Source organism: Hyaena hyaena, unplaced genomic scaffold (assembly GCF_003009895.1).
Source record: "Hyaena hyaena isolate Hyena2069 unplaced genomic scaffold, ASM300989v1 scaffold_70, whole genome shotgun sequence".
NCBI lineage: Eukaryota > Metazoa > Chordata > Mammalia > Carnivora > Hyaenidae > Hyaena > Hyaena hyaena.
The window spans coordinates 2,682,976-2,702,105 of record NW_024080701.1 but is presented as its reverse complement, the minus strand read 5'-3'; the positions used below and the strand labels follow the sequence as shown (position 1 = coordinate 2,702,105).

The window sequence follows — 19,130 nt, the reverse complement described above, 5'->3', positions numbered from 1 at the left end:
ACAGGTAGTTCTTGAGGCTCCAGAAAGCAGTCCGTATTGTCTGTTGCAGGTGGGCTTGAGGATTTAAAGACTTGAAATGGCATGGGGCTCTTGATTTCTTACCTATAAACCCCTTCCCTTTTGGCATCTAGGCATTGTGCTGTAGTCAGTGGGTGTATGTGAATTGTATGTGGGCAGAAAGTCTTTTAAGGATGTGCCTCTGCAGGAAGAAGAAGACTTGAGTAAAATCCTGAGCCAGCATCATTGTGTTTCAAAGCATATACTCTAGTCCATCCCCTTTCCTGCAGAGCAGGGTGCTTTGTCCTTTTTCTTACGTGGGTGGAAGAATCCAGAAAGACCTTACTTTCTGTCTTTTGTTAGAATTGGCCTGAAACTTGTTTTAATGAGCATTGTCAGCTCTGCATAAGCTGGTGCTGACTCAGGCCAGTGTTCTGCTCCATCTGCCCTATATTTCACATTGATGACTTAATTAGAAACCTTCCCATGCCTTCAAACTGCATGGAGCTCATCCTCTGTTTGGTTATATGAGAGATGGTGACTATGTAAATCCAGAAGACCTCAGGGTGGGCCTTTCCTCATGGTTAGGGTGGGCCGCTTCTGGGGTGGCACATGGATAAGGCGCCTTTTCTTAGAGGTGGTCCTCAGTCCTGAATGGCTTTCCCTCCCTACAGTGCATTTGCAAGATACCCCAATGGCGTGGTTGTGCACTACTTCTGTTCCAAAGAGGTAAACCCAGCTGACACCTGAGCCCAGCATGCCAGGAATTCTTCAGATGGACGGTTCAGCTATCCCAGAGAGGGGAAGGAGCACCGGTCTTAGAAAAGAGGCGCTGCTTCCACCACCAAGTGTCTCCCCATTTGGACACTACTGGCTACCCTGAGCCCTGGCACATCTCTGAATTTATCAGACTTGTGGTCTGGTGTTACCAGCTTTTTGATAGAAAAAAGAGATTAGCTATACCTTACATACCATTATGTTGCAGGCAATTGCAGAGAATTTACTACCTGCGTGGATGGGAGGAGGTGGGGAAGGGCAGTGTCCTGCCTTTGCACACCAATTACCTGAACAGGGAAAGTGTCTTAAGTGTTCATAACCCTGAGATTGTTTATTCAGAGTTTTCTGTGAAGGCACACGCAGGACTTAGCACAGAGCACCCTGCGCGGTTGGCCTGAGGTCTGGAAGGTAACAGTCCTAGGTTTCTTCTCCCTGTGTAGGCCGGACACTGGCTCTCTAGGTGATGACAGTCATTTCTCCGTAGTCGCCACACCCTGTGTCCTCCTGGGAGTCTCCCCTTTATGTTTCAGTCTCCATTTCTTTCTCACTATTTATTTTCTTCCTTTATCTCTCCCTTCACTGCTCCACCCAGGCTTTGTCTCCCATTTTCCCGACACGAGAAATAACTAATATTTTAAACAAGGTAAAATGAGAAGCAAGAAGAAGTCTCTGTTTCCAGGATACATTGATAATTGATTGTCAGGTTTATTGTAAATAGATCCTCCTTGGACTGAGCTCTATGCTTAGAGGCTTAGGAGAGCGTCATCCTCCGTCCCTCAGGACGGTGGCTCTAAGGATGGCCTGCACTGGCTATATGACCTGTTAGAGGGGACATCCAAGGGGACTCCCGCTCCTGGTTCACCCACCAGCCGCCCAGGGCAGGTTGGTTTAGTCTGTGAGCTGAGAGCTCTGTGCCTCGGGCACCTTTCCCTTTGCAGCCAGTGTGGCCCACTTACCTTGCAGCTTGGCCTGGCCATTGTTCTCCAGCTTTTTTTTGCAGGAGATGGAGGATTGCGCTGGCTTGTTGTAGGTGGGTGGATCTCTGCTACACACAGGACTGATCACATCAGGAACGGACAGGGACATGACGTCAGCATGTTTGTGAGGTCCCCGGGGACAGCCAAGGGCGCTGCAGGAGGCGGCGGCAGCACGTGGGCTTATGAAGTCACTCCCTACCAGATTCATGGAGCACTTCTAGGGGGCAGGGAGACCCCCCCCACCTCACGGGGCACCAGAGTCAGACAGGAGGAGTGTGTAGCCTTGCAGGCGGAGGACATACGGGGAGAGCGGCCCTGTATCCTGTCCTCCATGGGATTCTACAGACACTCAGCCTTGTCACTGCTGTGTTTTTAATGGTGGTGAAGGTGGGGGATGGTGCCCGGCCCTGACAGTGTTTTAGTAACCTGTCCCTGACATGCCACGGTTCTTTTCAGCCCACGGCACTGTGCCGCTTTGGGCCTGTGTTGTAGGCTGAGTTGCTGGTGTAGTAGACTAGGCTCCTCCCAGGCACTGTCCGTGGAGGGTCCGCAGGGACAGAGCGCAGGCCCTCAGCATCATGCATGCACGGGGGGCTCTTCTCAGGTTTGGGAGGCAGCACAGTGCTTCAGGAGAGCCAGGTCCCAGCTGGCCCTACCAAGTCCACTAGAAGCAGTGCTGCCCTCGGACCTGTTTGCCGGTTTGAAGGAGCTTCCCTGGAAGCAGCGGTGAGGTCGGGAGGCCAGCCTTCCTCTGTGCAGCAGAGACTCGCCCGTCATGCAGACCCGGGCTTCCCGGCCTGCTCTGTTTGTATCTGCCATTCCCTCGACCTGTGTGGCACATGTGTTTGAAGGAATAGAGTAAAGAATGCGTGTTTTCTTCCTTCTGGAATATAAAAACGATTCAGCTTTCCCCAAACTCCATTCTTCCTTCCCTGGACCCTCTTTGCCCTCTGTGGAGATGTGGAGAAGGCTAGCCACGAAACTCTGTAATGACTCTTGAGGATCTCTCGTAATAAACATCATAAAGTAAGAAACCAGCCTGTTTGGATCTCTTTCCCCTGCTTCCTATGGAATTTGATGGAGATAACAATGAGAAGATAATGATGTAGCTAAGAATTGAGCAGAATAAGCCAATTCATGACAAAGAGAAAAGACAGAACACCCGTGGCCCGTGTGTCTCGGTCTGCACGGTCCAGCACAGCTAGCGTGGCTGTGGCGGCTGATGGTTTGACAGCACGGGTATAGAACATTTCCAGCTTCACACATTAGGGCCTCGTGCCTCTTACTGCAGCTCCTGGTGGCCGGGAGAGTCCTGAAACGTATGGAGTCGGTGGGATGGAATGACCGAAGGATGTTTGAGAAGTGGAGACGGGTTGGTCCATTTTGGCCAGCTCCAAAAAGGCAGTTTGGTCCTTCTGTGTCCCTCTCTTTAGCCATCTCTGGTCATCCTGAGTGTCCTCTGAGAATGAAAAACATCTGGAACTAAAGCATGGCTTTATTGAGGCAAAGGGCATGTGACTTCCAGGAGAGAGTGTTGGACAGCCCAGGAAACACATCAGTCAGGAGATGGGACACCAGGCTGCTGTGTCTGCCCCAGCCAGCTCCATGCCCTTACTCAGGCACCTCTGGTGTGGATCCACGGGTCCTCTGCATGCTGTGTGTGGACACCACCAACGGGGCAACACTCAGGCATTTCTGAGATCTCAGCACAGGTCTTGGCCTCATGCCCCAAGTTAAGCAGAAATAGGCCTTCCCGTTGGGGCTGGCCATTGGCAGTCATCCTCTTTTTTTCTGAGTTTCTGTTCTCAACTTGCCTACAGTGTTCATTTTGGAATTGAATCACCTCTTTTTTCGTTGTTGTTTTTTCAGTCTCCACCTCAGGCCCTGGGGAGGAGAGTGAAGATGACTAAGTCTTGGTTGAAGACTATAAATTATCTCCCATCATGTCACTATCCTAGAGATCTTTTCTTCCGGAAACTGCCTGGATGGAAAAACACCATCTAGAGTGTCGTGGTCCACAGAAGAGGGGACGTCACATACCGTCTGTAGCCTTAGGCTTACGGTGGTCAAAAGAGGACCTCTAAAGCCTTATTTCTAGGAGCTTAAGGATAGGCAGACCTGCTTTTTAAGCTGTCCCTATTAATACCACCTGACTGTATCCCTACCCGTATACTGGGACCATCCAGTCACATCTCCCCACCCAGGAAGAGGGCCTGGGCAAAAGCTGCTGCGAATTTCCTCAGGATATGGCTGGGTCCTCCTCACCTTTGGTTACAGGCCCTAGTACAGGTTTGGTACACAGCACACTGTCAGTGTTGGGAGAATAAATGAGGGAGGCCACAAGAGATTAGAAACACATTTGAGTCCAGATAAAACTGAACCAGAGATTTCCGTGTACCTGCTTCAGAGCCATGGGGAAGGTGGGACTTGGAAGGCAGATGGTTTTAGGACTTTGTACCTGGGGGAGAAGAGGCCCCAAGGCAGCACTTCCTGGCTTCCATTCCCTGGGCGTGCTGCATCAGCATTGTCTAGAAGGCTGATTAGAAATATGAACACTTCCTCACACCCACTCAGTCAAATGACCTAGGGGGTGACGCTCAGGTATCTATTTTCCATGAGCAGCCCAATAATAACCAGAGGCTGGGTTTGGGAACCAGACTCCCAGTTCCTCATCTTCTTGGAGAGGGACTAAAGTCCCTCCTGCCTCAGGGAATTGGGCCCCAGTCACTTCCTGGAGCACATCAAACTCCACCTCCAGCCCCAGCAGGCGACCCAACCCTGAGTCCTCCCATGAGCGGCCAGCTCCACCCTCCCCACCTTGGTGGTACCGTCAGACCTGAGCTAGCAGTGAGTGTAGTCAAGAGGAGAGCCAAGTGGCTCTGGAAAGCAGGCGGGCTTTCTGCTGAGAACTGGGCTGCCTGGCCATGCTCTGGGCACTCTGGCCAAGGTGGCTGGCAGGGAAGGGGCTGCCCCTTCTGGGGGCAGTGCTGCTGCGGAAGAGAGAGAAGAGGGGACTTCAGTGGAGGCAATGGCGGGTAAAGTACCTGATCTTCCCCGGGGAGTGTGGACTGCAGGAGTCCTGGGAGCTCAGTCCACTGTGAAGACTGAGGCTAGCCCGGGACTGGGTTTTGATCTGGGCTGGGACCAACTTACTCTAGCCAACCTTGCAGAGCTTAAAGAGGTTGGCCGAGACCTTGGCTTTTGGGAATAATTCCACCCCCCCACCCTCCCCAGTTAGGAATGGAGAGTGAGGTCATGTGCTACTTGAAGCTGTTGCCCAGAATGCCCTAGCCTGGCTGGAAAGCCCCTCAGGGGAAATGAGGAAGGTGTTTGCTGGGATTTTGAGGAGACAGCCTCATTCCCAGGAGGCTGAAGCCTGCTGTTATCCCTCTGTCCCCTTAGCGACTAGACTAGTCGTACCAGTACAAGATGGATAACACCTGGTTTCTCTTCACCTGCCGCCTCCTAGGAGGTGTGGCCTTTGTCAGCGAGCTAATGGGTGGGGTGGACCTTGGCTTTCTCAGTCTAATATTTAATCTCCTAAATACATCACTCCAGCTCTCACTTAGGCTCCCAAGCTATAGCAGCAGCATGATAGGGAAGCTGCCAATTTGTGGTGCATCATAACCCTAATTAGTAACAATGGCCACATGTGTGAAGCACTTACACCAGGCACTTTATACAACTTCTCATTTAAAACTCACCACAACCCTGTGAGATTGTAAATCCCTGTTTATTGATGGGGAAAATAAAGCATGGGGGAAATCCAGTAATTTGCCCAAGGCCATTCCACTAGTACCTGGTGGAACTTAGATTTGAACCTAGCCAGGTTCCAAGGTCCAGGCTCATCACTGACATGCTGAACTCCCAATGCCCCGGGCCCTGCCAAGGCCTCTCAGCTCCCACGCACAGCAACATCAATGACTGTGGGCCAGGCTCCTGCTCTGTGATTGGAAGAAGGAAGGCTACGCTGGCCACTACTGCAGGGAGGAGATCAGGCCGTCTACCCAGCTTCCTGGAACTGAGTTCTGGAGTTCTGTTGTTTCAGCGGGAAACCCACCCATACTATGACCTCCAGGTGAAGGTGCTGAAGGCCAGAAATATCCAGGGCACAGATCTGTGTGAGTGACCCCCAATTCCACCCTTTCTCCTCTTCCATTCCCTAGGGGCTCCCCAGAGCTCAGCAGGGGCTGGCCTGACATGTGTGTTTATCTGGAGTGGGGCAGAGGGGCTCGTGCTGACCATGGAAGGAATCCACCCTGGTGAGGGAGCCCCAGGGCCGGCAGGCAGGAAAGGCTGGAGGGGAGACTTGTGCAGACCTTGGACTCCTCCCTGACACTAGCAAGTGGAGCAGTGCCAGCCTGAGTGGGCATGTGAGGCCCGCTCTTGCCAGAAATCAATGACTGCTCTCCAGCAGCTTTCCACACCAGCGCTCACAATGGGAGGAGAGTTCTATGCCTGAATCAGGCTCTTATAGGGAATTACTCAACGATCTGTGCTGCCACGTGATCTTTTCAACTGGCCACTATAGGATTCAGTTGAATGGGAGGTGTAACTGGTCCAGATGGAATTAAGGACATGTGGCTCTCCCCACATGTCCCTGTCCCACACAGGCAGCCTGCCATCCTCCTCTGCTCCTTCCCCTCCTGCCCTAGCCTTCTCCAGGCAACCTTTTCAGCAACTAGAGCTAGAGGACTGAGGACCCCTCCCTACCCCCTGCAGTGTCCAAAGCTGACTGCTACGTGAAACTGTCCCTGCCCACTGCATCCCCCAGCCCTGCCCAGACAAGGATGGTGGCCAACTGCAGTGACCCTGAGTGGAACGAGATCTTCCACTACCAGATCCATGATGCTGTGAAGGTGAGGGCCAGCAGACGGAGAGGCCTGCCTGTCCTCCTGCCCTGCCTCAGGCCCCCACCTCTCACCTGCCCTGTTCCTAGAACGTCCTGGAGCTCACCCTCTGTGATAAGGACATCCTGAGCAGTGACCAGCTCTCCCTGCTACTCTTTGACCTGAGGAGCCTCAAGCCTGGCCAACCCTACAGACACATCTTCCCACTCAACCACCAGGTGAGCCACCCCACCTGTGCCAGCAATGAAGTGACCTCAAGGAGAGGAAGTTGGGCACAGGGCACCGAGGTGAGGGCTCCTGGTCAGCACAGGCCAGGCCTCCAAGACAGACCCTCCTCTGTCCTACACCACTGACCCTACAAAGGTTCCCCTCAAATACGTTTTCCCTGAGAGGAGCCAACATGTGAGCTCCTTGAGGGCAGAGCACTTTGTCTGTCTTAGTCACTGCTGCTTAGTCTGCTCAGTTGACACTGAGGGTCTAGAACAGGGCCTGGCACACAGTTTTGAAGGCATGAACCTCCTCATGAAGATGCTACTACCCATCCTATGCCCATCAGAAGCACAACAGTCACTTCTTCTAGTCTCTGGAGCCGAGCAGGGTAGGGGGCAGGGACAGTCTCTGATGCTTTCAGAGCTCTTTGAAAATGGGTGCTCCCTTGCTTGGTCTATGTAGGATTCACAGGAGCTGCAGGTGGAATTTGTTCTGGAGAACAGGTGAGTCCAGGTGGTGGCGATGACCTCCCATTTACACCAAGACTCCAGGACAGCTCCAGCTGTCAATCACCAGGTCCTCTGGTGGCCTGGCCCATGAAGGAGTATCCTAGTCTAGTCACCAATTTGAGTGTTGATGACAAACCCACTCCTACCCCCAAACCTGGCCATCATCCCCAGGCTCTTCCAGCGGCATCAGTCACATATTATAGTAACAGCCATCTCGAGGGGAGCCAGATGTCCCATGAGCCCCTCATCCTTTGCAGCCAGATGCCTGCGTCTGAAGTCATCACCAACGGGGTCCTGGTGGTGAGTAGGGAAGGCAAGCTTGGGGCTGCCCAGGGCTGGAGGGCAATGCAAACTCCATAACTGAGCCTATCCTGCCCACTTGGCTGTGAAAGACATTCAAAGGCTCCTGAGAGGGGAAGTATGCTAGGGAGGCATCTCCAGGGACCCGGGGCAAGAAGCTATCTCATACTGAGCGGGCAGCTCAGAGGCCCACCACCCTCCCGTGTGCGAAGCACATTCCTTACTTGGGCCCTGGCTGCTGGGACTGCCGAAGGCACCGCTATCAGAGCTCCTCTCCTCCTTCCCCTTTCCCACCAGGCCCACTTCCTCTGAGTCCTGGGAAGGAGGTTGCTACAGAAAACTTCTACCCACAAGGCCCAGGCCCTGGGAAGGTTGTTACCTGGGCCCTGCCCCAGAGACCCCTCCTTCCACCCTGGGCTGGGCCCTGTGAATGGTTGGCTCCCACAGGCCTCTGTTTTCCTCAGGCTCAGCCCTGTCTGAAAATCCAGGGGACGCTCAGGGAAGACAAGACAGCCCCACATGGAGAGTATGGTGAGTTTGGTCCATGGCCTTGGGTCTTGCCTCCTAGGGATTGGGCTGCTGATTTCAAGAAGGCAGGTCTGAGGCAGAAAGTTCTTAATGTTTCACCACTCAAAGCTGACCAAGGATGGAACGGATTTGCCCCTGGAAGTAGTGAATTTCCTGTCCCTGGAAGTGTTCAAGCATAGAAGCTGTATCAGTACTAGTGCTCTGCAAAAAGCAATCCTAAATCTCAGCGGCAGACAACAGGAGCCATTTATTAAGCTCACACATCGTGATCTAGTCTGGGCTTGGCAAGAATGACCTGGCTTTGTGCCATATGGCCCTCATCCACCTTCTGTGACTAGTGGACTGGTCATGTTCTTTTGTTGTTGTTGTTAATTTTTTTTAATATTTATTTTTAAGAGAAAGAGAGTAAGCAGGGGAGGGGCAGAGAGAACAGGAGACACAGAATCTGAAGCAGGCTCTAGGCTCTGACCTGTCACCACAGAGCCCAATGTGGGACTTGAACCCATGAACCACAAGATCATGACCTTAGCTGAAGTCAGATGCTTAACCGACTGAGCCACCCTGGTGCCCTGGGCTGGTCATGTCCATAAGGCATCAGCAGAGGTTGGAGAGCAGGCCCAAATGAGCAGGTAGTTTTCAAACCTTTGGTTACATCATAGTCACTAACTAACATTTTGGCCTCTCGGTGGGCGGAAGTGAAGTCACATGACAAAGCATGGAAATTCCAGAAGTGAAGAACTGAGGCCACTGGTGTAGTGTGCCACAGAGGGTAGCCACTCAGATGCAGGCACAAAAGCGGCACAGAGGCTGTGTGACACCTACGGTCTCCTCTGATACTGAGGGTCTGAGCCCATGGGATGAGTCCTGTCCAGAAAACGTCCAGCACTTACTATGACTCGGGCACTGTGCTCAGCATTTCACATGTCTTTTATCTTTTAATCCTCATAACGATCCTGGAAAATACAACTATTAACCTCTTCATTTATGAAGCTCCAGCTCAAATAAGAAACTTGCTTCAGGTCACACAGCCTGAGAGTACTAGAGCCAGGAGCCAAACCCAGGTCTGTGACACTCCGGGGGCTACTGTTTCTGACTCTAAACAGCACACATCAATCTCCATCCATAAACCGTGGTGTGAAAGGAGTATCAGCTTCCTTATTTTCTCTAAGTCCCTCCCACCTGGGGTCACGTCATGTCTTGAGGTCTCATTTAGTGCCAAGAAGCCTATGTTGGGAGAAGGGTTCCGTGTGGACCTCTTATTTCTGAGGCATCTGCCATCCTGGACTCTCTGGGTGTCTGTTGCTCCCAAGTCATGTTGGGGGTCTGGGGCTCTTTTGTGAGGCTGCCTGGGGTCCACTCTGTCTGAATGTCATCCATGTTTCTCTCTGGGATTTTGCCTCCTCCCGAGAAAGCTGCTAGGAACAGGATGAGCCCACAGGCCTCCCTCTTTGTGTCCTTCTGACCTGGGCTGGCCCCGCCTGCTTCTCTGAGCCTCTACCCGTGAACCCACCTCTCCCTCTCACCTCCACTACACACCTTCTGTGTTCCCCCAAGTTCTTAACATTTTGGAAACAAAGGGCAGAACGATTTGTTGCCTTATTTGTTTTTTTCCCTGGCCACACACCTTCCCCAGGATGATGAGCACAGAGCTGAATGGAGGCAAAAGATGGGGAAACTACCAGTTGAAGTTTGGTAATTAATGTAATCATGTATGATAATTATAACATTATAATTATTATACGATTATATTTTACATCATTAATATCATGATCTCAAAATCATCAGCCCCATTAACTCTGGGCAAGGAGTCCTCTCCCTCCCTGCCCTTCCCCCTCCCCAGGCATTGTGTGTTTCCTTCTCCCCAGGTTCCCAGGTCTGACCAGGGTATGTTGTAGGACCCTGAGTGTCCTTCATGATGCCTTTGCTGTGGGTCACAGGGTGAGCAGGATGATGAATTGGCATCTCCAAAGAGGAAAGAAAGGGCAGTTGCTATCCAGGGTGCTACTGTCATAAGCCATGCACATACCCCCACTCTCACCCCCTCACCTGGGCCCTCTGCTCCCAGGCTCTAGGCAGATTCAGCTGACAGTGCCCGGGGCCTACGAGAAGCCACAGTCCTTGCCTCTGCAACCTACCATGGAGGGAGGCCTCCCAGCTACCTTCACCTTTCATGTGAACCCGGTGATCAGCTCTAGGCTGGATGTGGAGCTGGGGGAGAAGCTCACAGTCCTGCAAGTGAGTGAGCCCATAGCCTGGGAAGAGGTGGATAATAGAATCAGTCCAGCCTAGAGGGGCATCCTGGGGCCACCGCGGAGGCACGTTTTCCTTCACCATGGAGGGTTCCTTGGGTGTTTTCTTCTCTACAGAGTGGTCCAAGTGCTGAGCTGGAGGCCCAGACCAGCAAGCTGGGTGAGGGGGGCATCCTGCTCTCCTCTCTGGCCCAAGGCCAAGAGGAACAGCGCGTAGTGGCACTAGGGGAGGTAAGGCTCTGTCTGGGTGCCTGAGGGACCCCTGCTTATTCTGTGACCACCAAAAGAAGGCTAGGGGAGGGGCCACAGAGGGGATCAAGATCAGGCCAGCCTGGAGCTCAGCCACAATGCCCACATACGGGCCAGAGCTACAAGAGCAACAGGGGCTGCAGGTGGGAGAATCCCACTCAGGGCAGTCTGGGATGGGTCTGTTGTCTCTTTCAGGGCCTGGAGGTGATTCTGAGTATGAAGGCAGAAATGAGGTGAGGAAGGCTGACTTCAGGAGGAAAGCTCTTAGGCTAAGCTGGATATGTAGGGCCTCTTTGCCCACTCAGCTCAGCCTGGTGGTGGAAGGCATCTCTGGTTCTGGTGAGGTCTTTCTAAGGGGTTCCATGGAATGTGGGTCTGCTCCTATGAAAAATGGGCTGGGCCCAAGCTCTCCTCCAATGAACAGTCACCCAGTACCCCACCTCCACCACATCTCTGCCAGCTCTGGAGACCTTGACCTGCGTCTTGGTTTTGGCCTGTGTGATGGGGAACGAGAGTTTCTGGACAAGAGGAAGCAGATCGTGTCCAAGGCCCTGCAGCAGGTGCTAGGATTGAGCCAGGCTCCTGACAGTGGCCAGGTATGAAATGGAGGAGCCGTCCCCAGGGTCACCAAGACCAAACCAGCCTCTTCCCTTGAGAGTTCTGTGTGGCCAAGTGGTTATAGGAAGCCTTGAGAAAGGTTGGGAAACAAAGGAGGAAGGGGCAGGCCTGTTTGCCTGAGCTGATAGGCAAAATCAGGAGAGTCAGGACCCTGTATGTAACGAGGGATGAACAGCCCTGGCTAAGGATGGTATAAGTGAGTGTCCTCGGGCTGCTACAACAGAGCACCACAGACTGGGTGGCTTAATCAGCAAACAGTTATCTTCTCACCTGGAGGCTGGAAGTTCAAGATTAAGGTGCCATCAGGATTGGTTTCTGGTGAGGCTTCTCTTGCTAACTTGTAGACAACCACGTTCTTGCTGTGTCCTCTTGTGGCCTTTCCTCTGTGCACTTACAGGTGATGACGGGGGAATCTTCCCTTTCTTGCAAGGACACCGATACTATTAGATAAAGGCCCCACTGTTATGACCTTACATAACCTATATAACTACCTTATAGGCCCTTTCTACAAATATAGTCACACTGGAGCTTCAACATATAGATTTGCAGGGGCGGGGCACAGTTCAGACCATAACAGTAGACAGAGGGATTTGGAAATGGAGGGTCCATGGGAGCCATGGCTGGGAAGCAGGAGGAAAGGTCACACCAAGGCAGAGAGTTATGGTAAATCAGAAACAAGTCGGTGGCTTCCTCCCGCTACAAGTGTAGTCAGGAGTCAGAGCCTCTTCCGGGTGCTGACAAGGTGAGCAAGGCCAGACTGTTCATTTGGTAGTGACTGCTCTGTGCTGGATCTCCTCTCAGGAGGTGGAGGGTAAAGAGGGCACAGGTCTTGATCTCAGGGAGCTGTCTTCTCCAGCACTCCGAAGGGTGAGTGTCCTTGTAGGCACTGGCCGGGGAGCATTTCTTCTGAGACAGAAGGAAGGAGGGCAGGGAAAGGAACCAAAAGTCTGGGGGCAGAATGAGCTAAAGCTTCATGGAAAAGCTGAGCAGCCAGAAAGCTTCTAGTCTGAGCCCCCCAGGCACCTCTGATGTCTGAGGCAGGTCCAGGCTCTTTGATGGTGGTCATCACTTTAGCCCAGTGCTTCTCGACTGGAGGTCATTTCATCTCCCCCCCATACCCCCCCAGAGGACACTTGTCTCTGTCTAAAGACATGCTTTACTGTTACCACCAGGGCCGGGGTGGGTGGGTGAGGGAGGAGGAGGATGCTACTGGCATCTACTGGGTGACAGCTCAGAATGCTGCTAAATATCCTCTAACATACAGGACAGCTCCTCACAAGAACAAGTGACCCAGTCCAAAATCATCAATAGTGTCAGGCCCAAGAAACCCTGCTTTAATTGTTTTGGGTGAAATCCAGGATACCTTCCCGTTACATACGATCCTGGGACAATCGTTAAAAGCCATCTCTAGAGTCATACTGCTTCAGTCTGATAGCCCATCACTTACTACCTATATGATTGTGGGCATGTTGTCCAACCTTCCTGTGCCTCAGTTTCCTAATCTGTAAAATGGAGATCCCACTGGGTTGCTGTAAGGATTCAATGAGATAATACATATATGGCTCTTAGATAAATGTCTGACATTATCAGCAGTAATTCATGAGCGACAGTGGTGGTCACTGTTATCATTGTTTTGGTGCCCAGGTGCCTGTGGTGGCCGTGCTGGGGTCGGGAGGTGGAACCCGGGCCATGTCTTCCCTGTACGGCAGCCTGGCAGGGCTGCAGGAACTTGGCCTCCTGGACACTGTGACCTACCTGAGTGGGGTCTCTGGGTCTACCTGGTAAGTGAGGTGAGATAGGGTGCAGAGTAAAGGAGATCCCTGAAGGGGCAGGAATGTGTCTGGTGATGTGGTGGAGTCCCTGAGAGTGTGCTGGGATCCTGCCTCCAAGGGGATTAGGAGGGGCACTGAGTGCCAAGGCCTCCTTGAGTGGGTGGGGCAGGGTGCGCTGCCCCTAATTGCCTCTATGCCCAGGTGCATCTCCACACTCTACAAGGACCCAGCCTGGTCCCAGGTGGCCTTGCAGGGCCCCATTGAGCGTGCCCAGGCTCGGGTCTGCAGCAGTAAGATAGGGGCAATGTCCACGGAGCGCCTACAGTACTACGCCCAGGAACTGGGGAGCCTGGAAAGCCTTGGCCACAAAGTTTCCCTCATCGACATCTGGGGTCTCCTCATTGAGTATTTCCTCTACCAGGAGGTAAGAGCAGATAATAAATAAACACGGCTCCTTTCCACCCCTGCCCCCACAGCAGCACTTACTTCTGCCTTGGTGCTGTGCTAAGACCTAAGATTTGCAAAGAGATCCCTTAGGTCTGAGCTGTCTGAGGACAAGAGGTGGATTCCTGGGTGGGCTGACACTGCTTCATTATTCCTGGCTCCTCACCCAGGGAAGGGAGAGGCTGGTCTTCAGTTCTCAGGTCTGTCTGCATATTAGAATCACCTGCACAGCTTTTCTTTTCTTAAATTGTTTTAATGTTTGTTTATTTTTGAGAGAGAAAGAGAGAGGGAGGGAGGGGCAGAGAGAGAGGGAGACACAGAATCTGAAGCAAGCTCAAGGCTCTGAGCTGTCGGCATAGAGACCCATGTGGGGCTCGAACCCATGAACCGCGAGATCATGACCTGAGCAGAAGGGACTGAGCCACCCAGGCACCCCACCTACACAGCTTTTCAAAAACACCTCTGCCTGGGAACCCACTCCCAGAGATATTGATTTGGGCTGGTCTGGGGTCGAGCTCTAGCACAGGTGTGTTTTGGGAGCGTTCCACCTGCAGTGTGCTGGCCCAGCTGCCGTGCCGCTTCTAGAACTGCAGGCTGGGCATTAGCTGGGAGGCAAGAGTATTAAGAGCCCAACAGGGTTCTCAGCCCTGGGAGCCTGGCCCACTGGTGTGTGGCTCTCAGTTGTGGACTTCTATCACAGTGGTTTCTCATGTCTAAGAAAAGAATTCACATTTTCAAATGATTTACTTTTTAAAGAAAGTAAACTGGGTTTTCAATTTTTCCTTTAAAAATGTCACTGACTCAAAAAAAATAAAGAAATGTCACCGACTCCCTTGGGTTCCAATATGCTTTCTGGAACAGGAAACAAGTGAGGAGTGCTCCCAATGCCCCTGGAATTGCACAAAACCCTCAGTGGCCTTACCTTTGCTGCAGCCTAAAGCCTCGTCCTTAGAGAGCTGACTCTAGAGCTTTGGCCTTGGCAGTCATAGTCTCTTGTGGGCACGGCATACCCTGCAGGGTATCAGGCCTCAGGCCATGGGGATGGGGGGAAGGGGGACCCCAAAAGCCAAGTGCCTCCTTTCCTTCCTACCAGAAAAACCCTGCCAAGTTGTCTGACCAGCAGGAGGCCATCAGCCAGGGCCAGAACCCTTACCCTATCTACGCCAGCATCAATGTCCACACCAACATCAGCGGGGAAGACTTTGCAGGTGCCTGGGTGCAGGGACCTGGGAGGCAGGCGGAGACGATGGTTGGTAGGAAGGTGGGAGGGGCCAGCGTTCTTAGTGTACAGATGGGAGCCGTGGCCCACAGCGGGCTTGCTGCCTCCTCTTCTTGGCAAGTGAGATTCCCGCTCAGGCACTCAGGTGTGACGGGAGACCCTGGGGTCCTGGTGGAAGGCCCCTGGTGACATTCCCTTCGCTCTGGGCCCCCAGAGTGGTGTGAGTTCACCCCCCATGAGGTCGGCTTCCCCAAGTATGGGGCTTATGTTCCCACCGAGCTCTTTGGCTCTGAGTTCTTCATGGGGCGTCTGCTGCAGCCCCGACCTGAGCCCCGGATCTGCTACCTCCAGGGTGAGTCTGGGCTGGAGGGCTGGGGCCAGGGCAGGGGCTGGGCCAGGCCCTGAGGCCGGCTGGAGATGTGAGGGCCCAGGGCCTTGCCTTTCTGCTTAGGTGTGTGGGGCAGCGCCTTCGCAGCCAGCGTGGATGAGATCTTCCTGAAGACTGCTGGCTCGGGCCTCAGCTTCCTAGACTGTTACAGAGGGAATGTAAACAACACAGGTGCAGGTAGACACCCTGACCTCCCCGTACCCGCTATTCCCAGCGCCAGGGCCCTGGCCGAGGCACAAAGGATGAGGGAGAGGATGATGCAGGACTCAACTGTCCCACTGGGTTCAGAGAAGTCCCGAGGAAATGACTTGTAGCTTAGAGTCTGTGGATGCCCAGAGGTCTGCAGAGGCAGTGTGCCAGGGGGACCAGGGGAAGGCCCACATGAGAAAAGCCAGTGGGAGCTGTGAGTGCTCTGTAGTAAGGCTACACCTTTGAATTCTCTTCTTGGGTTTCAGTTATGTCAGTGCAGCCCAGGACCGCTAGGCATCTGGTGGGTGTCTGTCCACATACCTCAGGGCTCCTGTTTGGACTGCTCCTTAAGTGGACTATGAGCTCCCTGCTGCACAGAACACATCTTCCGCCTTTCTTCCCTGGATAACCTCTGCTCATCCCTTAAGATTCAGCTCAGACATAATTTTTTATGTCAGGGGGCTTCTCTCTTCCACTCCATCCCTCCAGCACCAAAGTTTCATAGGACTATGTGCACACCCTATCATTGTCCTTACCTTGGGGCACTGTTATGATTTCTGATCTCTTATGTGACTCTCCCCTAATGAGGCTCTAAGTCCTGGAGGGGCTTGTGCCTGGCACCGTGCCCAGCACGCAGTAACTGCTCAGTAGGTGTTTAATGGATGAAATTGTGATTGGAAGTTGTACATACAGCTTTGTTTTCTTTAAAAATAATTTTTTTTTAGACTGTAGCAACTTCTTAAAAATGTATTTATTTATTTTAAGAGAGACAGAGAGAGAGGGAGGGAGGGATACAGACTGGGAGAGAGAAAATCCCAAGCAGGCTCAGCTCAGTGCAGAGACCCATGCCAGACTCGATCTCACGACCACAGATCGTGACCTGAGCTGAAAGTAAGTGTTGGACACTTAACCAACTGAGCCACCCAGGTGCCCCATATACATCTTTATTTTCAAAGGGGGATATAAATTATTGTGTAATAAATACAATGTCATAGGAAACTTTCAAAATATAGGGAAACTGAAAGAAAAGGTCATTTAAAAGAGGTTCTGAAAAGCAGTGGTCTGAGGCTTGGGAGGTGGGGTGAAGGAGGGGTGAGTGTGGGGGGAGACAGAAGGGGTCCCCTGGACCATAGGGGCCACTGGAGAATGGACAGCACCACTTCCAACTATATTCACCCACGCACCCCATCCAGATGACTGCCAGAAACTCCAGCTGCATGATCCTGCATGTCTGCGGACCAGGCTCTTCACCCCCCAGGGGCCCTTCTCCCAGACCGTGCTGGACATCTTCACCTCCCGCTTCACCTCTGCGGAGAACTTTAATTTCACCAGGGGCCTCTGCCTACACAAAGACTATGTGGCTGGCCGGGAGTTTGTGGCCTGGAAAGGTGGGTGCTGCTCTGGGTGGGGGTTCCCCCCACCCCGGGCTGCCTTTGCCTCTGGCTCACTGGGGCCAGCACTGCCTTTATTCCCAGAGGTTGCACTGTGGGCTCCTGCTGCCCAGGGGCCGACGGAGAGGGACTGGGATGTCTGCCAGGAGGCAGGGCCAGGGGCTGGGGTGGGAGACTCTGTTGTCATCAGAAGGGGAGGAGAGATCTCTACAGAGAGAGAAGAGCAAGCCTTTGTCCCTATTGCAGATATGCACCCTGATGCCTTCCCCAATCAGCTCACTCCCATGCGGGATTGCCTGTACCTGGTAGATGGGGGCTTTGCCATCAACTCTCCGTTCCCACTCAGCCTACTGCCCCAGAGAGCAGTGGACCTCATTCTGTCCTTTGACTACTCCCTGGAGGCCCCTTTTGAGGTAAGGTGTGTAGTGGGGAGGAACTGAGGGTCTCTGCTGGGGCGGCCCAGCTGGGCATTTGGGGATTGCCTTTCATGGAGGGCCTAGGTTCTAATCCAAGGGTGGGCACCCTGTGAAGATCTTTAGTGGCACTGGTCTCCCCAGCTGAAGGAGGGGGATTGCTGAGGCTATGGGATGGAGGGGGAGGGGGAAGAAGAAGCCAAAGAAGGTACTAGAAGTCTCCCATCCTGGTGAAGAGAAGGCTCCTGTTCTGGCCCCTGCCTGTCCTGATAGCATTCTTTGCTCCCGTCCGGACGGGGGTCTGGGTCTGTTGTCCCTTAGTTACCATCAGGTCCCCTCGGGAAGTCTCCAGGGGCAGCTCCCTCAAACCTTGTCTGGTAGTGGACAGGTTTCACCATCCGGATGAGCGTTCTGGTCGAGCTGCTGGGCCAGCCCTTCTCTCTTTGGCTTCCTCCTCCTTATCCTCCTGGGTCTAAGGAGAGCTTGGGATTAGATGACGAATAAAGCTTCTTCCCACACGACCTTCTGTAACCATTATGTCTCCATCTGGTGACATTGAAATCAGCCCCTAAGAGGGAGCAGGGAGGAGCCAGAGAAGGGAAGCAGAGGAATGACACTGGGAACACTGATGATGGTCCTTAATCTGCACCACCCCTTGCTAGAGTTATTCCTGTCTTTATTAAGTAAATAAAGACATTGACTCTCCATCTAACTCACCCGGCAGTCACCCAGCTAGTGGGTCGGCTGTGTGAGTGCAGGCAGCCTGAGGCAAGGTCCAAAGTTGGCCTCCCTGCCCAGGTCTTACAGATGACAGAGAAGTACTGCCTGGACCGAGGCATCCCCTTCCCAAGTATCGAGGTGCTCCCTGAGGACTTGGAGGAACCCCGTGAGTGCTACCTGTTTGCCAAGGCCAAGGACCCCCGCTCTCCCATTGTACTGCACTTCCCCCTCGTCAACCGTACCTTCCGCACACACCTGGCCCCAGGTGAGGAGAGGCCGTGGGCTGGGGTCTGGCCCAAACAGCCTAGGAGTGGTGGTGGGTGCCGTTCTGAGAGTGGATTTCCTGGATGGCATGCCTCCTGGAAGGCCTGAGCTGGCGTCTGCCGCCGTCTGCTTCTGGGGCCTCAGCATCCACACTGGCCCAGTTCTTCCTGACAGAAGGAGCTGAAATGCGGGTCCACCCAGAAGTCCTAGGGCAAGGGTGGGGGCTTCTGGGCTGGCCACTCCTAGCCACAGACAGTCCCAGCCTGGCCTCTTTGCCACTTCCCACCCCTAGGTGTGGAGCGACAAACGGCTGAGGAGAAGGCCGACGGGGACTTTGTGGTCAATGGAGCAGACACTCCGTATGGCATGATGAACTTCACCTATGAACCCAAGGAGTTTGAGCGGCTGGTGGCTCTGAGTCGATACAATGTTCTGAACAATGTGGAGACCCTGAGGCATGCGCTCCGGCTGGCTCTGGAGCGACAGTAGGCTGGGGGCAGGGCTGGAGGCCAACCAGCTGGAGTTGGAGGGCTGTGAGAGAGGGGAGTGACTATGGGCTCCAGCCTGGGGCTTGGTGATGGGGGGAGTAGACTCTGCTTCCCATGTTACAGGGACCCGCTTTAGGTCCTCCAGGCCCCAGAAAGCTCCTGCAGAACAGCAGCTTGGCTTTGGGGCTGGGCTCTTCTCATGTGTGTTTCTGGGAGACAATGGGGGAGGATGTCTCTCCCCAGGCCTCCTGGGGAGGGGGGCAGAAGTGAGCAGTGCTCATTTTACTTTGGAGCGTAGAGGGAATCAGGCAACAATCTAGCCCCAGGGCCTGCCCCAAACCCAAAAGGACCTTAGGGGGCCCAGGTCTTCAGACCCTCACCAGACTGAGAGCTGTGAAAGCAGGTTGAGCCTCATCCCTCTAATCCACACTTCCTGCAAATGGCGGGGCTCCTGGATGCAGTGCTCAGTGCTATCAGAAATAAAGTGAGACCTCCTGGGTTGTCAGTCTGGATCAGAAACTCCATCCTCCTGCCTGCCGACTCTCCTTCACCTCTGGCTTTGCCTGCCCCCTCACCTC

The 19,130-nt window shown here is 53.4% G+C and overlaps 2 protein-coding genes across 2 annotated transcripts in view; both read left to right on the top strand.

Moving 5' to 3' along the window:
* Positions 1 to 2,788, top strand: part of VPS39 (VPS39 subunit of HOPS complex) — a 48,438-nt gene extending 45,650 nt beyond the window's left edge. The window contains exon 25 of the mRNA XM_039232732.1: positions 672 to 2,788. Within this exon, the coding sequence (XP_039088663.1) occupies positions 672 to 747 (76 nt within the window). The 3' untranslated portion in view covers positions 748 to 2,788. The remainder of the gene's footprint in view (positions 1 to 671) is intronic.
* Positions 2,789 to 4,675: 1,887 nt separating this feature from the next.
* Positions 4,676 to 18,553, top strand: PLA2G4F (phospholipase A2 group IVF). Its single transcript, XM_039232933.1, has 20 exons — positions 4,676 to 4,786; positions 5,800 to 5,872; positions 6,474 to 6,610; positions 6,691 to 6,819; positions 7,274 to 7,314; positions 7,578 to 7,620; positions 8,085 to 8,151; positions 10,214 to 10,383; positions 10,515 to 10,628; positions 10,842 to 10,879; positions 11,107 to 11,242; positions 12,909 to 13,045; positions 13,238 to 13,460; positions 14,574 to 14,688; positions 14,914 to 15,051; positions 15,151 to 15,258; positions 16,470 to 16,664; positions 16,914 to 17,080; positions 17,879 to 18,065; positions 18,357 to 18,553. Exons 1-20 carry the CDS (start codon positions 4,676 to 4,678, stop codon positions 18,551 to 18,553), a joined length of 2,526 nt encoding a protein of 841 aa, XP_039088864.1.
* The last annotated feature ends 577 nt before the right edge of the window (positions 18,554 to 19,130 follow it).